The sequence below is a fragment of the Ostrea edulis genome, chromosome 9 (genome assembly GCF_947568905.1).
Source record: "Ostrea edulis chromosome 9, xbOstEdul1.1, whole genome shotgun sequence".
Classification (NCBI taxonomy): domain Eukaryota; kingdom Metazoa; phylum Mollusca; class Bivalvia; order Ostreida; family Ostreidae; genus Ostrea; species Ostrea edulis.
In genome coordinates this window covers 42,799,490-42,816,751 of record NC_079172.1, presented here as the reverse complement: position 1 = coordinate 42,816,751, position 17,262 = coordinate 42,799,490, and the positions used below count along the sequence as shown (strand labels likewise).

The following is a 17,262-nucleotide window of genomic DNA, read 5'->3' as shown; positions in this document are numbered from 1 at the left end:
GTGGCTCTGGGGAAGACGTGAAAAATGTGAAAACGTAATGAGATATACACCCCCCCCCCCCACCACCACCACCCCCTTAAACTTTCTTTGCATACACAGTCAAACCTTGTCATCTAGAACTCAATGGGACAGAGAAAAAACTTCCGAGATATCCGAGGATTTGAGATATCAAGGTAAAATATTTAGAGAATAGGTGATTGGGACTTCCGAATCACTTCAACATATCCATCATGTTTGAAATACCGAAGTTCAACTGTATATTATATTGGGTTATCATAATATAACACTTACCATGATAAATCTACCAGACCACCTTGTCTTGCAATTTCTTTCTTCACTCTGTTAGCAAAATCAACTGCACTCTCATTTTCCTGCAACATATAAATGTATTTTACAAGCAACACAAAATTGATAAAAAACTATTAAATTACTTATATCCGTCAACTGTAGTGACAGTGCTTTACTTTTTATGATTCCTGAGCAAAAAAAAAACAAGGCCATCAGACTCTGGTGTTGTCAGTTTGCACTTACAGAGCTTTTGATTCTAAAATTGTGTTGCTACATGATCGTCTGTGGAGTAATTGTATACAATGTATCACAGGATCATGTTGCCAAATTGTACAGCTGTATACAACCTCATTATTTTTATGAAGGTTTATAAATAATTTTTCTATGTATTTCCAGGTAAATCTTAACATTCCTCTTAAAATGACGTACTACTTTGGCAAACAAGAGGCCCATGGGCCACATCGCTCACCTGAGTCACCTTGGTCCATATCAGAAGATTTTCCATATCTATTTGCATGTAAAACCGTAGTCCCTATTATGGCCCCAAACCTTCCCCTGGAGGCCATGGTTTTTGCAAACTTGAATCTACACTATGTCAGAAAGCTTTCATGTAAATGTGAACTTCTTTGGCCCAATGGTTCTTGAGAAGAAGATTTTTAAAGATTTTCCCTATATATTTGTATGTAAAACTTTGATCCCCTATTGTGGCCCCATCCTACCCCAGGGGGGGGGGGGGGGGGGGGGGGGCATGATTTGAACAAACCTGAATTTGCACTATATCAGAAAGCTTTCATATAAATCTCAGCTTTTCTGGCTTAGTGGTTCTGGGAAGAAGATTTTTAAAGATTTTTCCTATATATTTGTATGTAAAACTTTGACCCCCTATTGTGGCCCCATCCGACCCCCGGGGGCCATGATCTTAACAATTTATAATCTGCACTATATCAGGAAGCTTTCATATAAACCTCAGCTTTTCTGGCTCAGTGGTTCTTGAGAAGAAGATTTTAAAAGATTTTTCCTATAAATTTGTATGTAAAACTTTGATGCCCCCCTTGAGGCCCCATCCAATCCCCGGGGTCCATGATTTTAACAAACTTGAATCTGCACTATATCAACAACAACAACAAAAACGGGAAAAAAAACCCAAAAAACCCCCCAAAAAACTTTGACCCCCTATTGTGGCCCCATCCGACCCCCGGGGGCCAGGATTTTAACAATTTAGAATCTGTACTATATCAGGAAGCTTTCATATAAATTTCAGCTTTTCTGGCTCAGTGGTTCCTGGGAAGAAGATTTTTAAAGATTTTTCCTATATATTTGTATGTAAAACTTTGACCCCCTATTGTGGCCCCATCCGACCCCCAGGGGCCATGATTTTAACAATTTAGAATCTGTACTATATCAGGAAGCTTTCATACAAACCTCAGCTTTTCTGGCCCAGTGGTTCTTGAGAAGAAGATTTTTTAATGACCCTACCCTATTTTTACCTTTTCTTGATTATCTCCCCTTGGAAGGTGGCCTGGCCCTTTATTTTAACAATTTAGAATTCCCTTTACCTAAGGATGTTTTGTGCCAACTTTGGTTGAAATTGGCCCAGTGGTTGTTGAGAAGAAGTTGACAATGTGAAAAGTTTACAGACGGACAGACGGACGGACGGACGGACGCCGGAATACGGGTGATCAGAAAAGCTCACTTGAGCTTTCAGCTCAGGTGAGCTAAAAATGAATCGTCATTGAATATAATTTTAGCAATCATAAATGTAAAGCGGAAGATTTTTACTTCATACTTCCTGTTAAAATCTTTGCATCCTTCTTATGGCACCACACAGGCTTGGGGGGACTTTCATTTGACCTTTAACTTGTGCTAGGTAAGAAAGCTATCAGACTAGCTTCATGATTTTCTTTCTCAGTGGTTAGGAAAAGATATCTGTGCTAGGTAAGAAAGCTATCAGACTAGCTTTATAATTTTCCTACTCAGTGGTTAAGAAAATATCTTTATGCTAGGTAAGAAAGTTATTAGACTAGCTTCACAATTTTCTTACTCAATGGTAGAAAAGACCTTAGTGCTAAATACGAAAGCTATCAGACTAGCTTTATAAATTTTTTACTCAGTGGTAGAAAAGACCTTTGTGCTAGGTAAGAAAGCTATCGGACTAGCTTCAAAATTTTCTTACTGGTAGAAAAGACCTTTGTGCTAGGTAAGAAAGTTATCAGACTAGCTTTATAATTTTCTTACTCAGTGGTGAAGAAAAGATTGTTATGCTAGGTAAGAAAGCTATCAGACTAGCTTCATAATTTCTTACTCAGTGGTTAAGAAGATATCTTAAGGTGACTCCACCCCATATTCACTTTCTTATTCTCTAACCCAGGAAGAGGATACCACCTTCATATGTACAAACTAAAATCCATTTGGCCCCAAAATGCTTTAAGTTAAATTTTTGTTAAATGATACTGGAAAAGAAAAGTAATACAATTTTTGATCGGAAAAACTAAACCAAGCTTTTAGCCCTGGAGATAAGTACTCACATTTCTATGCATGGAAGGCAGGTACCACACTTCTGCTACTAATGCCCAGCTTGTTAGCAGGTCAAAGATATGCTGAACCATTCCCATTTTACTGCTGTTCCAAAAAGTATCTCCAAATCTTTTATCATACTGAAAATACAGTCAAAATAGATACAAGTTTGTCTATTTTTTCCTCCCACAGAATAACAGCTGACATTCTGGAGATTCAAATGATTTAAAATTTTAACAAATGATACAATAATGACAGATGGATACAGTTGCATTAGTACAATGGGAAAAAACTGTTACATCATTACTTAGGGTAAATGTGATGTCATGAAAATGACTTTTTTTCACATTTGTTATGATTTTTGTGTGTGTGTTTGTTTGTTTTGGAAACAATAAATTTATGGATAATCCAACACATCTCCCTATACTCCCGGTACAGTTAAAGTACATGTACTGCCAAATCATAAAATTTTTGTTGGTGTTTAATTTTCATTGCTTTTACTCGGGTTAGTTCAAGCCATTGCCAATCTAATTAAAATCAGATCCTAAAATACGCTCACAATCGCTACAATAGGATCTGACATAACCCCATAGAAGGTCACGTTCGCATGATCTTTGACTTGGAATATTCATAAGAACTATCAGCCAGTCAGATTGCGCAATACAGACAATAATGGCTATTTAGGCAGTTCCCGGCAATTCGTAAACAAGTTGCCGTAATCTCTCTCCCACAAAATTTATTCCACATTATAAAATTGTATATTCTCACATAAGGAATTTTAAACTATCGCAATAATGCCTAATCTATTCTGTTTATACAAACAACAAGACGTACGATTTAAATTACACCTAAATTAAATTAATTGTGAATTGTGATTTATGTATGAATAGGGATGGGTACGATTTGAATAGTTTTCAAGATGGTTTACTTAATTAACGCGAGGAATATAACGCCAGTCGACGTAAACAGTGCATTGTGACGTCACATCTAGCTGCAATGTGTTTTCTTTCAAACCAAACAATCGCATCCATTTTCCTTGAATTGTGAACACCAGTGATTTCATAGGCGACGCGCTGATTGGTTAACATAACGTTCACATGAATATGACCCCCAATCAGACTATGTCAGATCTACTGATGCAGAGTATACGGCGTGGATCTAAGAAGTCTGATTTTAATTAGATTGAGTCATTGCGTGACGTTCTAAAGAGGGTTCTGTAGTGTCCTGTTACATTTCTGTTACTAAGAAGAATATTTCACTTCAGAATATTTTTTATGAAGAATTACTCTATAAAATAAAGCCCTAGGTTGCATAATTTACTACAATACAAAAATGTGTCATATTCATTACTGTCAATTAAAAAAAAAAAAAAAATAATGAAAGAGTTAAGAGAGAAAACAAACTGAAAGTCCTTCAAATTACACCCCCACCTTTCCCCTAGAAATGATGAGCAGGAACAAAGACATTATGAACTGTACTTTGTGCATTGGGGAAAGAAATGGAGAAAAGATTCAACATTGATGTGACAAATATCATTGTTGCATAAGTTAAAAATACAAAAATAATAACTGTTATGCTGAAGTACCAGTACAGGAAAATAGAGATATAGCCTTCTACAAAAGATAATGAAGTCTTGTACAAAATTTCGAGGCTATCCGACAAGCCATATAGGAAAAGTGTTCACAAGGTATTTTACATCCTCCACCCATCTTAGATCCTCTATAACTTTAGAGAACAACTGGATCCTCCTGTGTCAACAATAAGCACATCTGCAAATGGCAATGAAGCATTGTACAAAGTTTAAAGTCTATCTGACAAGCCATAGTGTTCACAAGCTATTTTACATCCACCACCCCTCTTAGATCCACTATAACCTTTAGAACAATACTGTATAGCAGGAAATTAACTCGCAGAGTTAATTTTCGCTATATTCGCCAAAACAAAATTTCCGCGAATTTAACATTCAATGAATTAATCTTTCATATTGATAAGAAATCAGGTTCATGATATTAAGATTTGTTTTTCCACGAATTAAACCGACCGCAATTTGTTGCTAAATGAAAATCATCGTGATTTTTTCCAACCGTGATATTAACCTGCTATACAGTAATTGGATCCTCATATCCCAAGGTTATGCACATCTACAAATGGCAATGATGCATTGTACAAAGTTTCAAGTGTAACCCATAAGCCACACAGGAGGAGAAGCATTCACAAGATTTTGTGACAGACAGATAGACTGAGAAAGAACAAAAACAGTATGCCCCCCCCCCCCCCCCCCCCCAAGCAGAGGGGAGACATAATCATGAAAACAAATGAAATATGTAATAGACAAATTAAAATGAGTAAACAGATTTATTCAAATAAAATATGTTTCCATACATAGCATATGCTTTCTTTAAGGAGGAATAATACACCAGAGAAAAGTATGATATGGATGTAAAGTGGAGAATATGAACAATGAAAATAAAGTTTCAAATTTACCTCATATAATTTTTAAAAATGCAGTTTTAGTAAAAAGTAATCTGAAAAAAAAATTAAAACCCCTTCTAGACTGAAACGCATGAACTACAGAAAAGCAGTCAACACGTAAACCTACTGAGTTACGCAGCTAGGCAATAAAACTTTAAAGGAATACATGTATTAATGATATTTTCATTCTATTTTCAAAAGAAAGTCAGCCATTATGACAATATAGTATTTTTCCTTAAAAAATGATTCAGGTAATCTAAAATTTGGGTTTGGACAAGTACAGTTAAAAGTCCACTTGTCCGATGAACAAGTACAGTCAAACTTGTTTTAAGAGGCCACCTTAGGGAAGTTATGAAAGTGGCCACTTGTGACAGGTGGCCTCTTATTCCAGTTTGTCCTATAAACAGCCAGTCAATCAATATATGATTAAGTTATATACTTTATTACACTTCACAGAGTAAAATAAGGTGAATTTCATAAAAATACTAATCATACATATGTACATTCATTCTCGGTAATGTGTCATCGCTGTTTTCTTTCTGGATCCAAATTATTTTCAAAATCCTCTAGATATTCAGCTTTTCTTTTTAAAACGTTGTTTATCCAAGTCTTGTCAACATTTAATTCTACTGCAATCTTGCATAAAGATATACCTTTTTTTATCCAGATCAATCACTTTGATTTTTTCAGACAAAGTTAAAACTTTCTGATTTACATTCGGCGAAGTCATTTCAACAATGTGTTAAAAATGACAAACAACGATAACAGAGTACAAAATATTTAATTTGAACACAAATCTGCTTAATAGCTTCATGTAAACTGATCAGTATTTAATTACCCAAGCGAATGTGTGTTTTAAAAACAATCAGCTATTGTCACAGCTGATTAACTCATGTAAAATATCACGTGATAAAACCGCGTCGTTGGACAAAATGGCTGCCTATTACAATGTAATTAACGTGTTGGATGAGGATTTGAGTGGCAGCTGGCCGCGTTACACAGGTGGCCGTTTATTCCAGCACAAATATATAGGAAAAATCATCGTGGGGAATTGAGAGTGGCCGTTGTTCGGTAATGGCTGCTGATTTCAAATGTCCGCTAAGACAAGTTTGACTGTACATCATAAAATTCTGTCAATACATGTACTCGTAAAAAGAACAAAATGAAATATACAAAATTCCTGATATAAGGTAGGGTCATAGGCTCTTCCTATGTCTGAGTAACCTTGATATGTATATTAAAGAAAGACCGTAACTTAATTAAGTAAATTTGGTGAATACAAAATAATAAAATAAAGGCATTTTGTACTGTATTCTGTAGCTATTTGGAAATGAAATTTTTATTTGAAAATTCCAAGTACGTCCTGAAACATTCAAGACACAATTAAAAACAACTGATCTATTTTACTCAAAATTAGCTTAGGGCTATAGAAGTATGTCCATCTGTCCACCTTCAGATTTAACAGACCGGAAAGACATGCCAGAAACACACAGGGGTCCTGTACAGTACTCACCTTAATCGCCACTGGATAGATATCATCACTGACTTCAAAACTGCCCTTCTTAAACATCATTACTGACGTATTATTTATACAGGTGCCTGAAATGTCAATTTACAGCAACCTCATCAGTGTACTCTGGCCGAAATAAAATGTATGTGTGGTTCCAGTTTCCTGACCATACCTACATTTTTGCTGCCAATCCTAAAGATATATTTCTTTTTCTTTTTGCGTTTGAGTTTCTCTGATTTACATTTTAACTACTTTTGATCTTCAAAATTGTAATGTATTATAGACATGTATTCAGAGTGCATAAAAAAATTAAGATTTCAAATAAAATGCTTTAAACACACTTTGTTTTGGCCTCATTAGGAAAGCACTGTACATGATTTATGAAACTTATTGGGAAAGTGTTTGCTATCAACTTGAAGGGATTGTCTATATTTTCAAAATTAAATTACTTCAGCCTCATGCTGTAGATGATCATTACAGACTACACATCACTCAGATTATATAAGGGCTGTTCCATTAAAACATATGAGGTACCCGGGGAAGGCACTTTAAAATTTGGGTAACCACCCATAGAAGCATAAAAATGTAATGAGGGACCACTCACAGAAGCAATTTTAGATAGTGCGGCACCACCCATAGAAGTGAAATACACTTTTTCTTTAAATTCAACATGTATGAATGACTATTTATAACCCCTGAATAGAGGTCTATTTTCAGATGTTCCCAAGCATGATAGTAAAGAGAAGAGTATCTTGGGTCTCATCACCATTCAAATAACTGGCCATCAATGAAGCTTGATCATAGAACCAACAATTTATCTATCAAGACTGTCTTTCTTAAACACGATGAACTAAATCAATTTTATAAGTCTACCTGTTCATAAAAAGCCTAGTATTGTAAATGTTCAAAAACAACTATTAAAAGTTTTAAAATTGACTAGTATTTTGAGTATTAAAAAACAAGAAAATGTGTCTGCGACACTGATGTCTTAAATATTTGTTACACTACGGCTCATTGCATTTTTCACAAGGATGTTATGGAATGACAACTGGATCCTGTGATCTTAACCTTTGTAAAAAGAAATGATAGGGTTCTATGTCATTCTAAAAACTATGTACCAAGTTTGATAAACAGTCATCACTGAATGAAGTTGATTTTAGAGTGTCCAAATGCTATGGAATAACAACTTCTTTGGGAAAACGATAATAAAAAGCTGAAGGACTTGATCCATTTCTGACAGTTGAAGACTTTTATATCCCTCTCCAAATTTGTGTATTTAAGGTGGTACCCAACACCCAAAGGAAATAACTCTGTAAAAATCAGCTAAACCTTTTAATTCGATTTGATATCAAATTTAGAGCATCTTAGTGATCAACAATTTGCTTGATGAAATTTCTATATATCTATTGAAATTATTCAAATGAAAATGTGTGGTTGAAATTTCTTGAAATTAATATAAATTTTCCTTCATTGGTCAAAGTAGATGAGTATAAAACAAAATTTAAAGAAAATTAAATGAGCGAAATTTATGCTAGTAATGGTGTTGGGTAATCCCATTAAAATCTATAATTCTGTAGTCATAGTTCAACATAAGATGCCAAATACTAATATGAACAGGTAGAACAACTTTTAATGATTGGAAAAATATTCTTTAAACTTCAACACAAAATACAGTTCTAATCTTTATACAAAAAACAGTGCACAACCAAAACTATATAGATTGTCCAAACTCTAACTTTGGCACTTTATACTGCAACATTAAGTCAATTATTTGAATTGGCATGCTACACAACAATCACCGACTTTTTTACATACCAAATCATCCAGGGTGGACACAAAATTGAAAATAATAGTGCCAATCCGAATAAGTTGCCAATTTGACAAAGACAAATTCTATAAAAATGGCTATTCAAAAATTGGATAAAGCATTTGTCAAATTTAATTGTAATATGACTGTTCAAGAAAGGCCATTGCATATTGCTTTAAAAAAGTCACTGACTTGTGTATACATCGGTAACAAATACCTAGAATTCAAAACCATGTCTATAAAATAATAGGTAAAACTAGCTGCAAATCTCTGAAATTCAATGTCACGATTTTGACTTCCTATACATTTGAGGGAAAAGTTTTTCCAGTGTCTCATATAAAGAATATCAGATATATTTCTACTTTTGATTTCCTTGTCCACAGCAACTAAAAAGTTTGCCTTAGATTTTCTTCCAGTGTGTGTTGGCTTTTGAAAGTGTGTGTGCAATACCTTTAACTCAGCAATTGTTAGTAACAATATTGGACTGTCTTTAAAACTATCTAACAACTTCTTCTGCTCTAGTTTATTTCGTTCCTTTTCTTTGACATCTTCACTATTCTGTCTTCTTTTACTCCTATAAGATTACTGATAGGTGCAAGATCTGAGCTTGACAATATATCTGGGTCACTCTCCATCAAATACTTTCAACTTCCGATTGTCAAGTCATTTGCATATGCCATATAAATTAGTATTTACATCAATGGACAAGTATGGAGGCGAAAGCTATTTCGTCGGTATTGAAAAGGTTTGAATTTAATATCAAGTTAAAAACCGAATGATTTTCCTTTCTTTGTCGAAGTGGCTCAAGTACCTACATTTTCGCGCCGATTGTCAATGTTTAGCTTTTTCATTAGACCCACCTACGAGATTTCGCAATAACAAGCATGGCAGAGCAGACGAAGAATTTTGCATGCTGTGCATTATAATTAATGAAAAACACCTTTATTAGACATGCCCGAGCACAAAGTTGGTACTCCTTTTGGTGTAAACAACATTTGGGACTAGATCCATACGAGTTTATTATCGGTTATTCATAAAATTATTTTGCACCATTACGGAGATCCTATGGAATTGTAGCCTCATCCCGAAAACGTCAGAATAAAAAAAATTGGATAGGGCTACATTATTGCAGCTAGAAAAAAATCAAAAACCGTTTCAATGGACCACGAGCACGTTTCGTTTTCCATTTTGGACAAGGGAGATTATCCTAATTTCCGGTTGCTATAATTTTAGAGTCCAACCGGAAACGATAACCAGATCGCGGAACCTCATCGACCGAGATAAAATGAAGACAGAAAACGGCGTTTGTTTCACATTCTACTTTCCACCCTTTCCTTCTCTTGTTGCATTCCTCTCAGTTTCGGTAAAAAAAAAAAATAAAGATTTTATCAAAACAACCACCCACAGATGCAGTTTTCTGGCAGTAGGTACCCACCATAGATGCAATTTTCTACCAATGATAAGCACCCATAGATTTATTTTTTAATTGCCGTCCCCGGGTCCCTCATATGTTTTAATGGAACAGCCCTAAGCATGCATATTGAACATTAAACAGCACTTGGTGACAGCAATATATAATCCAATTCTTTATACATTCTCTGATACCAACAGTTTATGTTTATATCTACAGTCAAACCTTGTTATCTTGAACTTGATGGTGCTAAGAAAAAACTTCGAAAAAATCAAGGGTTTGAGATATTGAAGTCGAAATACATAAAGAAAATGTAGTTAGCATGTTAAACTTATTTCGATATACCCATGGTATTCAAGATAGCAATGTTCAAGATAGTGAAGTTCAACTGTACTTTAATAAAAATAAAAGTACATACTGTATATAGGGAAAGTTTAGCCCAATGTTGTTTTCCCTTTCAACATTGAGAAATGATTTTAACCCAGATCACCTTAAGGGCTGTTCCAGTAAAACATACATTGAACAGGGGGAAGGCACTTGAAAATTAGGATGACCACCCATAGAAGTGATTTTGGTACACTTCTATCCACACTTAGAGGCAAATAATAAAGCTTTATAGGCACCTATAGAAGCAAATTGATTTATTCGAAAAGTAGAATTTAAAATATTCCCAAATCAGAATTTTTTCCCATCATACAGCACAAAATACTTTTTCATTTTGACATTAACTTTATTTCAGTATTCAATACACGCAATTCCCTTTCAACATAATTTACACAACGCCAAGATTGCCTCTGTCAATCGTGTGTTTTTCTAAATATTTTCTTACAGATTACCCTGGTATATGGTTTGGTAAAATAACCACCCATAGAAGCAATTTTTGTGCAAAAGCCACCCACCAAAGAATCAATATCCCACCAGCGTGAACCACCCATAGATTTAAAAAAAAAAAAAAAAAAAAACTGCCTTCCCCAGTGGTACTCCATATGTTTAAATGGAACAGCAGTAATCCATCTTTTCTGCTGGTTTGAAATAATGAATGAATTCCTGTTCACCCAGTTTTAAATTTGCCCAATCAGGATAAGGGTGTAATTGGACGACCTTCCCTCCCTATATACAGCACATTCTCATTTCCACTTACCTTCTGGAAAGATTAAAATAGGTAATTTATTTTTATCTTCTACATGTTCTCTTAATCTGAATAAAAGAAAGGAAAATTTATGTAAAGTGTGCTTTCTTCTACCATGAAAACATTTTAATAATCATTACCCTTTCCAACTGTTTCACCTAGTAGGTGTATTTTTTAAAGTCGAAAACTTCCTTAAGTTCACAATTTTGGTAGAAACCTCCAATTTCATTAAAACTATGCATCTAGTTTCTGTGCTAAATGTTCAGGAGGAAAAAGGAGTATAAAAAAATTCTCAAAGATATGATGCATTTTCATTTTATGATCCAAACAAACTTGTGGCCTGAACTCATTTCTGGTGCCATGAATTCCAAACCAAAGCAAGAGGCCTCTATGTTCATTGTAACTCTGTACTCAGTTTATGTTCTATATGTTGAGTACAGAGGATATTTAAAAATTAATTAAAATTCACAAATTTTCAATCTGTGGCATGAACTTTGCAATTGATAGTAGCCGTTATGCTTGTTATTATGATGTATACAGTTTGGTTGTTTGTTGTACAAGAGTGAAGAAGATTTTTAGTGATATAATGCATTTTAACTATATGATCAAGAGCCCCACCCTAATACCAGAACCCCTGACCTAGGGGCCATAAATTTTACAATTTTGGTAGATCACATCTTGCTCATTAGGGCTATGCACGTATTTTGTCACCTAAATTTCAGAAAGTAAAGAAGATTTCAGAAGATTGCATCACTTTTAGAGGACTTGGCTTCATCCTTTAACACTCAATGACCACAAAATCCACAACTTTTGCTTCCCTCACCTTTAATTACTGAGTAACAAACATGGTAAAACCTGGCCAAGTAGAATCTAGGAAGACGAAAATGTTATTGAATGATAGACAACATATATTGCAACAGACCCCCCCCCCCCCCCCCCCCCCCCCTCCGAGCGACTCAGGTGACCTAAAAATGTTCTCTGGTACGGAGTAGGTTCAAGACCTGGTAGGGATCTACATCTATGCAATTATCAGACAAGTTCTCCAAAACTGCACCATAATCTAAAGACAATGCAAGACAAAATTTATCATGTCCATAGACTTACCTTTTAGCAACAATAAACCTGTCTTTAACCTCCGACCTTTCAAAATAGATGTGATCAGCAGTTCGGGCCAATAGCTTCATGACCAAACCAAGAAAGCCCCCATGTCTCTGTCCAACCTAAAACACAAAATTAAAGTGGATTCATTACAGCTACAGTATTCACTGCATATTTTCAATTCCTTAAATCATTTCATTTAAACCATGCCTTTACTGACACCCCCCCCCCCCCCCCCCCCCCACAAAATAAATATTGATGAACAGTAAAACATCCTTATAAATAACTAATTCGCCGTTAGAATTGCAAAATCATAGTTCTTCCCCTATGAGAGGAAAATAACAAAATTTTTGTTGGATATACAGTGGAACCCCGTTATTACGTTTTCCATTTTGTCACGATAAAATAACGTAATACCGGGGTCAACGTAATAAACGTTCCCAGTGAAATCCGTTAAAATTATCATTTGGAAATTGTATATCGTCCGTTGGTACTCCGTGAAGGGGTGTGTGAATATATCTTTACTGTTTCTTTGTTTAAAAGAATATGATACTTTGTTTTATTTACATCTTATCTTTAATGTCCGTAATTATGTTCCCCAAACAAAGTTTGGGAACATATTGTTTTTACTCTGTTTCTTATTATTATTAAGGTCTTCCGTCTCCTGCGGAAGACCTTACTATTATTGTTCGCGTTCTTCTTCTTCATTATTAAGGTCTTCCGTCTCCTGCGGAAGACCTTACTATTATTGTTCGCGTTCTTCTTCTTCATTAAGGTCTTCCGTCTCCTGCGGAAGACCTTACTATTATTGTTCGCGTTCTTCTTCTTCATTATTATTAAGGTCTTCCGTCTCCTGCGGAAGACCTTACTATTATTGTTCGCGTTCTTCTTCTTCATTATTATTATTATTTTTATTATTATTATTAAGGTCTTCCGTCTCCTGCGGAAGACCTTACTATTATTGTTCGCGTTCTTCCTCTTCATTATTATTATTATTATTTTCCTTGGTAGTACACGCGTTTTTCTCAGCCATTTCTCGATCGATTTTCACGAAATTTTCAGGAAAGATGTCTTTTGGTAACGAGACTTAGCTTGAAAAATTTCGTGCTTGACGTCACTTCCGGTCAGGAGTTATCTCTCTTTTAGTGACTTTTTGAAGGGCCTTGTTGTCCACACATCTCCTCCGTTAGTTTTGAAGCTAGAGTCTTGAAATTTCTACACAAGATAGAGTAAACATTTTAGAAGATTTGTGGGGGATTCGATTTTACCGGAGGCGATTTGCCTAAAGGCTCGCCTGGACCTGAAAAAATGGATGCCAAAATTTTTCGCCGATTTCGGCGATTTTTGACCTTTGATCTCCAATATCTTTTTTCTTGCAAATATTTTGTTAAGACATGTAGAACAAAAGTTGTGCACATTTACGAGATCTTTTCGAAAATATCAACATTTAGGGGCTAGCCCCTTAAATTAGGGATCTAGAAGGGCTCAAAGTCTACATCAAATATCTCAAAAATCGTTAATATTTTGGTATAAGTCAAAGAACAAAAAATGTTCATCTCAACAATCCAAATCTATTCATATAAAAATTTAGGTCGTATGTTACGTAATAAGGGATTTTAAGGGCCAAAACCATAATTTTTTTACCCCTTGTATCTCGAAAACGACAAATATTTTGAAAAGCAATAAAGAACAAAAGTTGTTCAGAATGATGATCTGAACAATATGCATATTTCATTTTTACCCTATGTGGCCCCGTTAGGGAGCTACAGTTTGGCCCCTAAAAATTACTTCTAGAAATAACTCGAGAACGGTAAAGAATTTCTAAATACTTGTTGAACAAAAAATGTTTGAAATGTCATGACCTTTCTTACGATATCAAGCAAAAGGGGCTGACCCTTTAAATTAGGGGCCCAGAAGGGTCCAAAGGTTTATGAGAATATCTCAGAAACTATTAATATTTTGTAATAAGTCATTGAAGCGGAAATGTTCATCTAAACGAGCTTGTTCTTATCAAATCAAAAAGTAGGTCATATGTTACGTAATAAGGGATTTTAAGGGCCAAAATCATAAATAATTGACGCCTCATATCTTGAAAACGACAAATATTTTGAAAAGCATTATTGAACAAAAGTTGTTCAGAATGATAATCTAAACAATATGTACATTTCGTTTTTTCCCTATGTGGCCCCGTTAGGGAGCTACAGTTTGGCCCCTAAATATTTCTTGTAGAGATAACTCGAGAACGGTAAAGAATTCCTAAATACTTGCTGAGCAAAAAATGTTTAAAATGACAAGGCCTTTCTTACGATATCAAGCAAAACGGGCTGGCCCTTTAAATTAGGGGTTCAGAAGGGTCCAAATGTTTTTGAGAATATCTCAGAAACTATTAATATTTTATAATAAGTTGTAGAAGCGGAAATGTTCATCTCAACGAGCTTGATCTTATCAAATCAAAAAGTAGGTCATATGTTACGTAATTAGAGATTTTAAGGGCCAAAATCGTAAATATTTGACGCCTCATATCTTTAAAACGACATATTTTTTGAAAAGCATTATTGAACAAAAGTTGTTCAATGTGTCATAACCTATCGATCAATATCAAAAAATGGGTCTGTGGGCCTCATGGCTCGCCTGTAGAGTCGATTTTTGTCGATATCAGTCGATTTCAAAAACTTGTAACTGGTAAATATTTTGTAAGGACATATTCAACAAAAGTTGTTCAGTTTATCGAGATCTATCGATTGATATCAAGAAATAGGCCTATGGTCCTAATGGCTCGCCTGTAGAGTCGATTTTTTGTCAATATCGGTCGATCTCAATAACTTTTTACAGGTAAATATTTTGTAAAGACATATAGAACTAAAGTTGTTGAGTCTATAGAGGGCTAACACATGACATCAAGAAATAGGCCCGCGGGCCTTATGGCTCGCCTGGAGAGTCGAATTTCAAACGAATTTCACCGCAACTTTGCTTCAGAAGCTTATGATATGAAAAATTGATTATATCTAAAGTGTCTTAAAGTCGGAAACTAAATTGGGACTCATTTGTCTTTTTTTTTTTTTTTAACTCCGAGTGCATCAACAAATCGGACGGAAGACCTACTCGTTGCTCGCAACGAGATCGTGTCTAGTTATCATTATTATTATTATTTTCCTTGGTAGTACACGCGTTTTTCTCAGCCATTTCTCGATCGATTTTCACGAAATTTTCAGGAAAGATGTCTTTTGGTGACGAGACTTTGCTTGCACAATTTCGTGCTTGACATCACTTCCGGTCAGGAGTTATCTCTCTTTTAGTGACTTTTTGAAGGGCCTTGTTGTCCACACATCTCCTCCGTTAGTTTTGAAGCTAGAGTCTTGAAATTTCTACACAAGATAGAGTAAACATTTTAGAAGATTTGTGGGGGATTCGATTTTACCGGAGGCGATTTGCCTAAACGCTCGCCTGGACCTGAAAATATGGATGCCAAAATGTTTCGCCGATTTCGGCGATTTTTGACCTTTGATCTCCCATATCTTTTTTCTTGCAAATATTTTGTTAAGACATGTAGAACAAAAGTTGTGCACATTTACGAGATCTTTTCGAAAATATCAAGATTTAGGGGCTAGCCCCTTAAATTAGGGATCTAGAAGGGCTCAAAGTCTAGATCAAATATCTCAAAAATCGTTAATATTTTGGTATAAGTCAAAGAACAAAAAATGTTCATCTCAACTATCCAAATCTATTCAGATAAAAATTTAGGTCGTATGTTACGTAATAAGGGATTTTAAGGGCCAAAACCATAAATTTTTTACCCCTTGTATCTCGAAAACGACAAATATTTTGAAAAGCAATAAAGAACAAAAGTTGTTCAGAATGATGATCTGAACAATATGCATATTTCGTTTTTACCCTATGTGGCCCCGTTAGGGAGCTACAGTTTGGCCCCTAAAAATTACTTCTAGAAATAACTCGAGAACGGTAAAGAATTTCTAAATACTTGTTGAACAAAAAATGTTTGAAATGTCATGACCTTTCTTACGATATCAAGCAAAAGGGGCTGACCCTTTAAATTAGGGGCCCAGAAGGGTCCAAAGGTTTATGAGAATATCTCAGAAACTATTAATATTTTATAATAAGTTGTAGAAGCGGAAATGTTCATCTCAACGAGCTTGTTCTTATCAAATCAAAAAGTAGGTCATATGTTACGTAATAAGGGATTTTAAGGGCCAAAATCATAAATAATTGACGCCTCATATCTTGAAAACGACAAATATTTTGAAAAGCATTATTGAACAAAAGTTATTCAGAATGATAATCTAAACAATATGTACATTTCGTTTTTTCCCTATGTGGCCCCGTTAGGGAGCTACAGTTTGGCCCCTAAATATTTCTTGTAGAGATAACTCGAGAACGGTAAAGAATTTCTAAATACTTGTTGAGCAAAAAATGTTTAAAATGACAAGGCCTTTCTTACGATATCAAGCAAAACGGGCTGGCCCTTTGAATTAGGGGTTTAGAAGGGTCCAAATGTTTTTGAGAATATCTCAGAAACTATTAATATTTTATAATAAGTTGTAGAAGCGGAAATGTTCATCTCAACGAGCTTGATCTTATCAAATCAAAAAGTAGGTCATATGTTACGAAATTAGAGATTTTAAGGGTCAAAATCGTAAATATTTGACGCCTCATATCTTTAAAACGACATATTTTTTGAAAAGCATTATTGAACAAAAGTTGTTCAATGTGTCATAACCTATCGATCAATATCAAAAAATGGGTCTGTGGGCCTCATGGCTCGCCTGTAGAGTCGATTTTTGTCGATATCAGTCGATTTCAAAAACTTGTAACTGGTAAATATTTTGTAAAGACATATAGAACTAAAGTTGTTGAGTCTATAGAGGGCTAACAAATAACATCAAGAAATAGGCCCGCGGGCCTTATGGCTCGCCTGGAGAGTCGAATTTCAAACGAATTTCAGCGCAACTTTGCTTCAGAAGCTTATGATATGAAAAATTGATTATATCTAAAGTGTCTTAAAGTCGGAAACTAAA

At 34.9% G+C, this 17,262-nt stretch overlaps 1 protein-coding gene across 3 annotated transcripts in view; it reads right to left on the bottom strand.

The window, feature by feature from the left end:
- LOC125658331 (glycerol-3-phosphate acyltransferase 4-like) overlaps nucleotides 1-17,262 on the bottom strand; it is a 75,284-nt gene that overhangs the window by 10,584 nt on the left and 47,438 nt on the right. For all 3 annotated transcript variants that reach the window (XM_048889562.2, XM_048889561.2, XM_048889563.2), the window contains exons 10-14: nucleotides 12,236-12,351; nucleotides 11,144-11,199; nucleotides 6,788-6,873; nucleotides 2,814-2,942; nucleotides 292-371 (exon numbers count right to left, since the gene is read on the bottom strand). In XM_048889562.2, the coding sequence (XP_048745519.2) occupies nucleotides 292-371; nucleotides 2,814-2,942; nucleotides 6,788-6,873; nucleotides 11,144-11,199; nucleotides 12,236-12,351 (467 nt within the window). The remainder of the gene's footprint in view (nucleotides 1-291; nucleotides 372-2,813; nucleotides 2,943-6,787; nucleotides 6,874-11,143; nucleotides 11,200-12,235; nucleotides 12,352-17,262) is intronic.